This window comes from Puntigrus tetrazona, chromosome 15, assembly GCF_018831695.1.
Source record: "Puntigrus tetrazona isolate hp1 chromosome 15, ASM1883169v1, whole genome shotgun sequence".
In the NCBI taxonomy this organism is placed as follows: domain Eukaryota; kingdom Metazoa; phylum Chordata; class Actinopteri; order Cypriniformes; family Cyprinidae; genus Puntigrus; species Puntigrus tetrazona.
In genome coordinates this window covers 5,485,724-5,498,861 of record NC_056713.1, presented here as the reverse complement: position 1 = coordinate 5,498,861, position 13,138 = coordinate 5,485,724, and the positions used below count along the sequence as shown (strand labels likewise).

General features: G+C 38.7%; 2 protein-coding genes across 2 annotated transcripts; both read right to left on the bottom strand.

The window, feature by feature from the left end:
* Positions 1–802: 802 nt before the first annotated feature.
* Positions 803–3,677, bottom strand: LOC122359388 (olfactory receptor 52D1-like). The gene is made up of 2 exons (XM_043259674.1): positions 2,841–3,677; positions 803–838 (listed from the first exon to the last, which is right to left on the bottom strand). Exons 1-2 carry the CDS (start codon positions 3,675–3,677, stop codon positions 803–805), a joined length of 873 nt encoding a protein of 290 aa, XP_043115609.1.
* A 6,932-nt stretch (positions 3,678–10,609) lies between these two features.
* On the bottom strand, positions 10,610–11,557 carry LOC122359440 (olfactory receptor 4S2-like). Its single transcript, XM_043259741.1, has one exon. It carries the CDS (start codon positions 11,555–11,557, stop codon positions 10,610–10,612), a length of 948 nt encoding a protein of 315 aa, XP_043115676.1.
* Between the last annotated feature and the right edge of the window lie 1,581 nt (positions 11,558–13,138).

Here is a 13,138-nt window from a genome sequence, read left to right as displayed (position 1 = left end):
AAGAACGTTAGCTTTCTTTCTTTCACACATGCACACAATGCAGTCCTTGAAGACAAAAGACCTGAGGATGTTTGTTTCATGTCTATTTATAACTTCCAAGTACGCATAATGAAATTATGTCACCTAACCAAGGTTACATGAGCCAAACTTTGGCAAGTCAAACAAAGGATGCATCATAGAGAGTAGCTTTTGAAAGGTTTATATTTTGAAATTACTTCATGAACTACTTTAAAGGTGCTGGTCATTTAATTAGAATCATAAAAAAGTAGATTTATTTCACTAATTCTGTTCAAAAAGTGAATATATAAGTGTATATTATATTCATTTATTACACACAAACTGATATATTTCAAGTATATATTTCAGTTTATTTCTTTTAATTTTGATTATTATAACTGACAACTAAACAAATTCAGTATATACCATATAGACCAATACAAAGAAAGGATATTTAGAAATCTTGGCTAACTAAAAAGTATGAGCCTGTACAGCACTTACTACTTAGTTTGGGCTCCTTTTGCCTAAATTACTACAGCAATGCGGTGTGGCATTATAGGAGAGAACCTTCTAAACTAACAACATGTTGTCACACTGCATCACGTAACACCAGTCCCAGTTCCCAGGATCAAGCACCGCCCACACAATCTCCTACTCAACGTACCCGTGAACCTTCCATTTCATCCTCGGCTGGAATCGAAGTTACAAGCACACTTCTTCTGGTACTCTCTCCTTCATTGTTCGTGGTCTCCCTGTGCTCCAAGGATGTGTACCCCATTTACCTGTGGATGTATCAATACCTGACTTAAGGAAAGTACTCCTTCATCCGTTGAAACATTCTCTGTTTACGATCTTACCTTATGTTCCTGTGGATGAAGATGTCTCCACTGTTCCCTACTTACAGAATTCACCCTTGTATATATTGTGCACTGAAATAAATACCACAAACCTTATACCTTCTCCTTCTCTTTTGTGTGTGGATGTGACATGTTTGTTATACCCTATTCCATCTAAACTATTAAAAGAGCTGCCTCCAGAAGTCATAGATCCTCTTTTGACTATTATTTATTCATCATTGTCATTATGTCCCCAAAACCTTCAAACTGGCTATTGTTAAGCCTCTAATGAAAAAAAAGAGAAAAGTGACCATACCATAGTATTGGGACTGCTCTCATTAGAGTTATAAATTACCTGCTTCTATCATCTGATCGTGGTTGTATATCTTTATTCTATATTTCTTTGTGGCCTGGTGCATTACACCAAATTAAAAAACTAACAAGATGCATATCCGATATAAAAAACTGAATGATGAGTAATTTCTTAATGGTAAATTCTGAAAAAACAGAGATGCAAATTTTTGGACCCAAAAACCCACATGTAATAACCTAGAACACTGTCTAACACTTGAGGGCTGATCTGTTAATTCTTCTTTATCAGTTAAGAACCTAGGTGTGCTGTTTAACAGCAATCTTTTCATTTGAAAACCATGTTTTTAGCATCTGTAACTTAACTCAACTTAATTTTCCATCTCGAAAACGTATCTAAATTGCGACCCATGCTCTCAACATCAAATGCAGAAATATTAATTCATACGTTTATGACCTCAAGGTTAGAGAGTTGTGATGCTTTATTGGGTGGTTGTTCTGCGCACTTGAACAACCTTCAGCTGTTTCACAATGCAGTCCTTACTAGAACCAGGAAGTATGACCATATCAGCCTGGTTCTGTCAACACTGCTCGGCTCCCTATCAAGCATCAAATAGATTTTAAAATCTTAATTACTTATAGAGTGAGCTCTTATCAAATAATAGTCCTCCACATCCGCTGCATTTCCAAAACTCTGGCCATTTAATAATACCTAGAATATCAATATTGACTTATTAGTATATGCTGCCAATACAGCATTCTTAGTATATGCTGCCAATACAGCGACAGGAGCCTCATCCCTTATCGCCATCTTGCCTAGCACTGGCCAGTGAGAGTTGCAACTTCACTGGCATTGTGCATTAAGATTTCAGGCACAATAAGAAGGAAGGGAGTGTCCAAGGCATTTCACATCACACCTTGTTCCTGTCTCTCAGGGAGGTTATAGTAACAGGAGACTTTCCAATGTGTTTCTACTTCATTGATAAGTTGAAGGACAGGTCTGTACAATTCTTGCTGCATCTGAGTCAGCTTTCTTTGGCAGTGGTGCTACATCAGAAAGCTGACAATTTTAATAGCCTTCGTATGGATGTTATGGCTGGCTGGTATGGAACAATTTTTAACCATTAAATTAAGTACATGTGCACAAGTAATCATATTGCTGCAGCATATGTGACAAGGCAATTGACCTTTGCCTTGATTTTCCCAAATCCTCCATATACCTTTTTTTTTTTTGCAAGGTATTTTAAACACTTTGATTAGCTGGTTCTGGTTTGTGTGATTAGGGTTGAAGTGGAAATCTGCAGGACATTAACTATCCAGGAGCAGGGATGGAAACCTCTGAAATACTACTTATTACTTGTTGGCTAATATATATATGGTTTTGTACGTTTTGTTGTATGTACAGACAATAAAGTAAAATGGTACTAATGTATGCGTCATTACCACACAATGAAATAGTACTTTTATTTTAACTTAAAATGTGTTGTTTTACACATCCTTGTGTTGTTAAAGCTGTGCAATGCAGATGTTTTATTGTGGCTGGAACCCTTCACTTCACTTCATCTAAAATGTACAGCAGATTCTTAATTTAGACATTTTCATTTCACAAACATTGTGAAACACAGAAGGCGGTGAGGTCAAATGAGGTGAAATTCATTTAAATATATTGACTTGTTTCTTGAAAAACAGTCTAATTACTTGTTGCCGTACTGCTGTCAGATTTAAACCATAAATAAGAGGATTTAAAATTGGTGGTACGAGTAAGAATTCCAGGGCCATGAAATTGCGCAGACTTTGGTGCACATTCCTTGAACCATAGCGACTGTACAGTACATCAAACATAAATGCAACTGTGACATTGATCAGTGCAAGCAGATGAGGTACACACGTTTGTATGAATTTGTGTCTGCCTTCTATTGATTTCCTGCACTTTCTGATTAAGTAAATGTATGAGCAAAATATCAATATTGCATCTCCAAAATATGTAAGAATAACAATGTACCCAAACACATTATTTACTGTTGTAGAAAAACAAGAGAGTTTTGCAACTGCCCAAATCTCACAATATAACTTTTCAATAGTAATGCCACATAAAGTAAGTCTGTATAATAACATAATTAGGAAGAACATGCAAACAAATGAATTCAGCCAACAGAAAATTATAAATTTAAGAATTTTGTCTTTTGTCATTATGGAATGATACTCCAGTGGTCTACATAGTGCCACATACCTGTCATATGCCATTACTGTTAATGTTGAGTAGTCACACATAAGAGATGAATAAATGACAAATATCTGAATCATACATCCAGCATAGGAAATCACATGGTCCTGCGCTAATAAATCATACATAAATTTAGGGTAAAATGCAGAAGTGCCAAAAAGGCCATTTACACACAGATTACATATGAACAGATACATTGGCTCATGAAGCTTCTTATGTAAGAGTATAGTAATAATTACAGTGACATTACAAAAGATTATCAGAGGATAATACAGAGCAGTAAAAGATAACAAAACATATCTGTTCTCCATTGTTTCATTCAGACCAGAGAGTGTAAATACAAAAACACTGGACTCATTCTTAAGTGGTGGCTGCATCTTGAATGATATACAGTTGAGGATTCTATAACTGGACAGTTATTGAAAACTAAATAGGTAGTTAGAAGGGTGTTGTCATAGTAAGAAGTTTATAAATGATAATACACTCAGTTAAGAGCAGCTGAAATCTTACCAAGTTCTCTGTTTTGTGGTTCCTGTAGTGTTTTGCAAAGGTTTGATTTGGTTCACTATATATGGATACTGGTCTCAAGCTAATTGCCTTGATAACATACAAAGAAAACAATTTTAACCCTCTGGGGTCAGAGGGTGTTTTGGGGGCCTGGAAAAGTTTTGACATGCCCTGAAATTTGTGCTTTTTTCAGTTGATTATGAACATATAAGTGGTTAAAGTCTAACACTGTAAACAACACAAACTGGTCTACAATAATAAGTTAGTAGGAATTATGTACATGATTCTGGTTTTGAGAAAGCAGTGCTCATGCATAGTTAGTGAAAAACACAAATTTTGAAGTCACTCTCTAAAGACTAATTTCTCTCAAGATAAATAAATACCCACATACATTAAATGTGTTCTCTCTATTGCATGTGTTGGAATTATTGTCCAGCATAAATTAACCAGTCACTTTTATTTATATAACACTTTTTACAATACACAAAGCACTCCAAGGTAAAACAAGTACACTTCCATAATGTAATTAAAGTGCTCTATTTTTGCACACTAATTTTGTACTTAATATACTAAAAAAAAAAAAATTTAATAGAGCATATTATGGAAAAAAGAGCACATTATGGAAATTTACTTGTTTTTTTTACCTGGGCTGAACAATATCAAATAGGAGAATAGAGTGATAGTAATGTATAATGACAAGATTAAACACTGATTTTTTATTAAATGCAGAGATGCAGAATGGAGCAAAAAAACCTTGGGAGAAGCCAGACTCAGTTGGGGGCCAGTTATCCTCTGGCCAGACGACAAGCACTTAATTTTCTAGTTAAGTTTTATACGCAGCCATGTCAGATTGTGTAAAGACTTACCCACAAGGCTAATGTAGGTGTTCTGGTCTTTGATGAAGGTAATTTCTTGGTGCTGATCCACCATCTGATCAGGATACAAACTGAAAAACAGAATAAAAAAATAGACTAATATTAACATAGATGCTATTCTTTTTATGACGACTAGGTGCTCTTCCCAAAACTCAGAGTGAACGACAACATAGTTGAGGTAAGCCACATTATAGACCTGGTGCGGTCTTAACACCACATCCATAATCGTTTGGAAGGTAGCTGAAGCCCTGTGAAGTTTGAAGGGAACGGTCTGGTTCTGCCAATGGCCGCTGGGAGTGTAAAATGCAATCTTTGGTTTCGCATCTTCAGTTATTGGGACCCCTTTGTGAAATCTAGCGTGGAGATGTACCGGGCCCTTTCCAAGCGATCCAGCAGCTTATCCACTCATGGCATTGGGTACCTGTCAAACTCTGAGATCTCATTGAGGCATCTGAATTTGTTGAAGAAGCAGAGAGTGCTGTGGGGTTTTGGGACCATGATGATAGAGCTAGACCATGGGCTGTTAAAAGGCTTGATCACCCCTAAGCTCAGCATCTGCTGGATGAGCCTCTGGTGGCATGCATGTGTTGGAGCTCTGTAAAGAGAAGGCTGAGGTCTACAAGCACGCGCTCTCTCTGCAAAGGCCATGAGCTGGTCTCCGGTCCTGAGCAATTTCTTTAGCAAGTTCCTGGCTGTCGCACTCAGACCAGACCGATTTTCTCAAGCACAGTATATGGACCCTGCCAAATAGCCAAAAACTTGCAAGCTAAATTTGTGACTGGAACCAGGACCATCACTCAGTCTCCCTGCTGGAATTTGTGGTGCTGGGCTGGGCTGGGTGGTTGTAGTACCGCTCCTGCGCTTACTGAGCCTTGACTAGATGTACCTGGACTAAAGTCAGTGTCAGACAAAGAGGAGTTTGAAAGTAGACATCAAAGTAGACATTAGAATTATGGGAAGGAGACTCACCACCTCTCCCACTGTCCAAGGCCAGAAGGGCAGCGTGTCGTCTGGATCCTGGATGTCATCAGCCCCCTTTTGGCCTGACCTGCTGTGTGGCACCGACGAGGAGGTGGTAAAAACCGGCCAGTCTCTTCCAAGCAGATTGGACACTGGAAGATTGTTTAGCACCCCCACCTCTACCAGCCAGCCATCCAGGCCAGCTGAAATCGTGACCCTCCGGGCTGGTACTTGGTGCACTTCTCCTTGCACACAGATAATCAGGATAGACGTCTTTGATTCTTATTGAGGGTCCAAGATGTGGGAGTGCACTAGGCTTAGATTGCTGTAAAGCTTTAACTGGCCGCCTGTTGACCTTTATCTCTGTCTCCAGTGCCCTCGCTGGCAGGTCCTGGTATACAACACTGCTGGCCAGCTAGGTCTTTGCTGGTGGTTCAGGGACTTCCGTGGGTATGGGCTCGCCTCACAGAGCAGGGGCAGCCAGCCTGCTTACTGGTCATGAGGTGCCCTCCGAGACACCTCTCCTGGGAGCTCCAGACTCTCTATGTTGGGCCGCCTCTGCCAGTTCCACTGCCTTCACTATCTCTGTGATGTGACGTGGTTCTGCATGCCCACAACCTGACAGTGAGAGCAAGGGAGGGCTCAGAGAAGCCGGTCAATGACAACACACTCTACCAGAGTGGCACTGGGATCCCCATCCAACAGCGAGCCTCGAATGTTCAACGGCTTGAGCTCAGGCTGGGAGGCGGGGCTTGTACTCCCACTCATGGAAAAGCTGCACAGCACAGATTGAGAAGAGCCCCATGCAGGCGAGGATTTAAAGACGAGAACCGACAATTAAACAGAATCAAACTGGCACTTAAATACACACAGGCACAGCTGACGACAAATTAGACAATTATCAAAGTAGGTTACACGGAACACATGGCACAAGACAAAAACATCAACAAAGGAGTCCACATGTATGACATATCGCACTGGAGGGAGCTCTTGGGAACAGTCTTTCAGGGGGGCCAGAACCAGGAACTCAGGATACAGGGGAGGTGAGTCTAAACCACATCTCCAGCTCTTCTTGGAGCAGCCCCAGATATATAATCAGCTCATCCTCAGCTGAGGTGAGGCAGGCATTCAGGACGGCTGGACGGAACCAGCGGGCATTCAGGGCAGCTGGACAGAACCAGGAACTCAGGATACAGGGGAGGTGCCAGGTCTAATTCCAGGTCCACATCATCCAGCTCTTCTTGTAGATCCAGCAGCCCCAGATATATAATCAGTATAGTTAATGGTTTGTTAATGGGGTAACACTTTACTTAATGGTGTGCATATTGGTGTCTTGTACTTGGTGATGTTTTTCAGACCTTTACACACAGAAGCTGTGTCACCAGAGGAGAACTGAGTGCGAAGCTTTTCCGAATAATTCCTCTTTGCCACTCTGATCTCCTTTTCTAGTGTGTACTTGGCCTGTCTCCCCCCTATCCTGTGAGCATCTTCTTTGGCTTGACGGAGCTGACTGAGTTTAGCAGGGAACCATGGTTTGTCATTGTTATGAGTTAAATAAGTCCTGGTAGGAATGCATATGTCCTCACAGAAACTGATATATGATGTTAACATTTCTTTGAGCTCGTTCAAATCTGTGGCAGCAGCTTCAAAGACAGTCCAATCAGTGAGAGAGAAGCAGGTTTGTAAATCCCACTCTGCTTCGTTTGTCCATCTTTTTACAGTCCTAAGTATAGGTCGGTATGAGATGGACCAAACAGTGAACAGAAAGTCCCAAGGCAGCTCATTGGACAGAGTGATATGCATCATTTAGTACGGTGTAGCAGTGATCCAGTATATTACTGTCTCTGGTTGGACAAATAACGTGCTGTCTGAATTTTGGCAGTTCACGTGGAAGATTGGCTTTATTAAAGTCAACAAGAATGATTAAAACAGAGTGCTGTTGCTCAGTCTCTGAGATCAGATCGGCGAGTTTTTGTAAAGCCAGGCTCACATGCGCTTGCAGAGGGATATAAATTCACATCAGAATGAATGAGTAAAACTCCCGCGGTGAGTAGAAAGGCTTACAGTTAATGAAGAGTGCTTCTACATCGGCACAGCACATCTTCTTTAACACAGTTACATCTGTACACCACCTTTCATTGATGTAAAAGCATGTTGCGCCGCCGCACAATTTCCCCGTTAATTCTGCGTCACGATCCGCTCTAAACTGCTGAAAGCCCAACCGACTGTCTGGAATGGCGTCATTTAGCCAGGTTTCCGTGAAACACAGAGCAGCAGAGTTTGAAAAATTCCTATTAGTCCGGGTGAGCAGAAGAAGTTTGTCCATTTTGTTGGGTAGAGAGCGGAGGTTCGTTCAAGTGAATGCAGCATTGCTGCTCCGCTAACTACGATGTTCAGCAAAACGTCTGAATAATCAAAAAACGGTGAAAGACTTTGTAGAGTGGTCTGCCGAATGTTCAGCAAGTTCATCCCTGGTAAAAACCATGGTGTTTGAGAAACAGAAAACAGGAGAAACTAACAAAAACAATACAAGCACTTGAGAGCTAAGCACTGTGGCTGCCATTCGCAGCGCCATCGTGATCGCTTCTTGGTTTGTCTTTCGAAAATGTGACTATAAAAAAAATGCTACAGATTCAAAACTATAATAACCTTGAAATGAACCACTTAATTTTCATTTGAAAAGCATTCAGATAATATTTTTAAAAAAGCTTATCAATTATATCGACATGGGTTGTATGGGGCACTATCTGATAAAATACCCTGGGATGCCACAGTACAGACACTGGTTGCAAGGCATCATGCTTGTTCCATGCAAGGGATGCATTGGGCATCCAACTTCATGGACTCTGGTACTGGAAGGCAGGCAGCGGTCAGGGACATCGGAGGGTGAGCAGTTTCATTCGGAAGACAATCAGACAAACACTGATATACTCAAACTGCTTTCTGTAGGAAACTCTCTATGATTACAATGTAGTCATATATGTAGCTATTTGTGCTCAAGTCCAGTTGTATGATATTGATAAAATAATGTCTGTATTTGTAAACGTCTGTAACCCTCATTCCCTGATGGAGGGAATAGAGATGTTATGTAGTGACGATAGATTGCGATCTGTAAAGCCATATTCAAGTCAAATAGTTTATTTTTGGACTGCACTTTTGATAATAAACTGCACTTGGGTTCTTCTAAGCTTGCCTTCAGTGGGCAGTATGCTGGTTCAACTCTCTTCCTTTGAAAAGCAAAAACAAACTTTTAAGGATTATTAATGTGGTGAGTTAAATAATTGGTAAAATTATAAAAATCTTTATCTGATCTTTTTACTGTGGCATTAAAAATGTAAGCCTCTAAATAAAAAGTTTTGAACTGAACTGAATTTAATTTTACTTACATAATTACAGTATTGCTATTTACAATACACCTGCTGGCTGATTTAGCTATTTATCGTTCCCTTTCACTTTGCTTTATTTGATGTTTGATTCATTGCTGGTTCCCTTTTCTGTCATACTCTGGTGTTCCTTTTGTGCTCATGCACACTCTTCAAAAACTGCATCAATGCATGCATCAATACATACAGTAAATTAAAATGCATTTATATTTTCATAGAATGGAAGAAATAGATTGTACTGCATGTTAGCTTGCTTATTGTGTCTAAGAGCATAATTTAAATAAACCCATGTCTTACTAACAAGAAGCTATATTTCAAACCAGGTTGAGAGCTGTAGTTCCAACTACATAAGCTATTTAATCACTCCACATTAAATTATAGAACTATTAGTTTCAGTGAATCAAGAAATTACAAAAAAATAAAAACAAGCAAAAAAAGAATATTATTTTAAAACAACACAAGTGTTGTTGTTGTTTTCACTTAGGTAGCAATTAGTAATAATAAACATTTACAATTAAAGATAAAAATTTTAGCATAAAATCAGGATGTTGGATAAGTCTTAGCTGAATCCATTGTATACATCAAGTGAATTCCACATGAATATAATAGTTAATATCACAGTTGCTAGAAACTATAACGTTAAAAAATGTTAACATTTAATTTTAAGGATGAATTGTCACAATTAACTAGTAGCAATATATGTTGGCTATGTATTACTGTGTATTAGTGTGTTATGTTATGTTAGTAATGTTAATTATGCAAACATATTTTAGATCCCTTAATCCCACACAATAACCCAACTTCACAAATACCTTCCCAACTATAAATAAGCAGCAAATTTTATTAAGAGTGAGTTTAAGGCAAAAGGCAAAAGGTTTTACTTGCGCCTTTAACACCATCTGTTAGTACTGTAAGTAATGTTGCTCCTGCATATCTACTAACTTTTATTAGATTGTTTGTGTATTAGTAGACTGATTTAGGGTTAGAATAAGTTGACATGATCTTGCAAAGTTACTTGTAGTCAGAGTGTCTGTTAGAAGACCATCACAATAAATAATTTGCTTATATTAAGAAGACTAATGCTCTAATGAGAGTTAGGTGACATGTACTGTAGGTGCAACATTAAGTTTTTGTCAACATAATGTTTAAAAGGCAACATCAAAATTAAGCATTAGCAAAAGTCATAGGTAATAATTAATAATCAGAATTGGTCCCTAAACTAAAAGTGTGACCATAACAATAATACTTCATGGAATAATTGTTTGTGATTAATATAGCTAATCACTCTGTGTCTATTAATATATCAATGTTAACAATGTTAAAAATCAACAGGTCAGTCAAAGCTGTACATATTTTATTGTGGTTTAGTCTTCATCTCATACCTAAGATGAACACCCCTTAAACAAAATAAACCTCTTGAGGTTTACCATCTTATACTTAAAAACAACAGCTCAACAATTAATAACAACGGTCAACATTTTCAAAAGCTCAAAACAGCATAGACTTTTGACAAAATATTCACTCAGATATTCCCACTTGTTTCTTGAAAAACAGTCTAATAACCTGTTGGCGCACTGTCGACAGATTTAGTCCATAAATAAGGGGGTTTAAAATGGGTGGTATGAGTAGGAATTCTAAAGCCATGAAATTACGTAGACTTTGAGGAACATTTCTTGAGCCATAACGACTGTACAGTACATCAAAAAACAATGCAATAGCCACAATGAACAATGAGAGCAAATGTGGCACACATGTTTGCATGAATTTGTGCCTGACCTCTATTGACTTAATGCATTTTCTGATCAGTTGAATATATGAGCAATATATCAATACTGCATGTCCAAAGTATCCTATAATAACAATGTACCCAAACACATTATTTACTGTCGTAGAAAAACAAGAAAGCTTTGCAACTGCCCAAATCTCACAATACAACTTTTCAATAGTAGAGCCACATAAAGTGAGTCTGGCTGTTAATACAATTAGAACAGACATGCAAAAAAATGGAGTCATCCAGCAGAAAAGGATCCATTGAAGAACTCTCTGATTGGTCATTATGGAATGATACTCCAGTGGTCTGCATATTGCCACATACCTGTCATATGCCATCACTGTTAGTGTTGAAAGGTCACATAAAACAGATGAATAAATTACAAATATCTGAATCATACATCCAACATAAGAAATCACATGATCTTCAGATAATAAATCATACATAAATTTAGGGTAGAATCCGACAGTGCCATAAATCGCATTTATACACAAGTTACATATAAAAATATACATTGGCTCATGAAGTGTGTTATGTGAGATTATAGTGAAAATTACAACTATATTACACAACACCATTAGGGGATAAAAAAGTGCTGTTAAAGAAAAAAACAAATATCTGTTTTCCATAGTTTCATTCAGACCAGAGAGTGTAAATACCAAGACTCTAGACACATTCTCCAGTGGTGGCTGCATCTAGAAATGATATGCAGTTATTATGCAGAAATTAGTAGTAGTAGTAATAGTGTTAGTTTTATTGTTACATTATTGCAAGACTTATGTATACTTTATTTATTATTACTTTGCAGAACAGGTGAAATCTTACCATGTTCTCCGCTTGCATGTTTCCCATTGTGCTCCGTAAAGATTTGATTTGGTTTTGCTATATATGAGCACTGGTCTCGTGGCAATTATCTTGATCAGAGTTTTTGAAAACAGTTTTAATAAGCTCTCCAAAGGCTACTTTCCTCTGAAGTTAAAATAAATACATGTCTATGACAATCTATGCTCACTGGTAGAATTGTAGGTGGGTGCTGAGCCTATTAAAATTGAGTTGACGTCAAGATCTTGCTCCTGGCAAACGCTATGTCAAGACTTACAAAGTTACATCACACAATTTTTTTTAATCTGTAAGGCTGTTTGACCCGAAAGTAAATTAACTTCAGAAGGCCTTAATTAACCCAATCAGAGCCATGTTGTGTATATTTCTGATGGATATAAGCTCATGGCAGCCATTCACAGCTATTAAAAGGCCTGAAAGAGCCAGAATGTTTATTGATTGTGTCTGAAAGAGTAAAGTCAACATTTTTGAATGTCTTTATTTGTTCAAGTGTTGATGGAAAAAAAAAAACATTTATTGAAAATAAATGTTGGACAGTCTATCACAACAAACTAAAGGTCTGTAAAAGTGAATTTGTACCTCTTGGAATTGGATGCGAGCCAACCAGTACAAAGTAATAAAGTGTGTCACATTCACACTGTTCAGCTCATTAAAGGCTTCAGTGCCAGATGCTGGGTTAGTCGCAGAGGCTTGGGAGAACATGCTGGAAGGTCTGCTAAGAGAGCAGAATAATACACCAGTCTGAAGAGAACAAGGGCTTGGACAATGAGCTCTGTAAAATGCCCCATAAGGAAGGGTATGATCTTCCGAATGTTGTACAGGGTAAATCTACTGGACTGAGCCAACTGTAACACCAAGGTTGTGTTGGCAGAAAACGTCTCCAGGTTATGAATATAACCATGGTTCCTTGAGGGAACGAGACACTGCATCCAAAAAAGCTATGGGAACGCCTCCTGCATCACTATGCTCTGAATTTGCTGTAGAATCTGTCCAAAGGAAGGGCGTGAAGTCCTAGGCAGGTGACGTCAGCGACCAAGAAAGCATAAAAGCATGAGCAGCAAAGCCGGAATTAGCTTCAAAGTCATGAAGATCTGCGCTGGCAGGGATGCCGGAAGTATGGCAACAGGATGGAGTGTTATATTTGTAACCTTCAGAGATGTGATTCCAAGTAAGAACACAGTCCTAATACTGAGATGGTGATCAGAAATCTCTTCTATGGACTCGAAAGGGGACTTCTAGCACCACTGCCATGTCCCATGTGGGGACACAAGATCATACCGGCGGTCTCAAACTCAGCGCACCACGGAGGAACCACATTACTAGGTTGTGTTTACCCACAGTACCATTGGATGGTGAGTGGTAAGCTGTTAATGTCACAACGTCCACCTTCAGTGTGGAGTGGGATAACCCTGCAGAGAACCTAGCCTGCAGTTTAA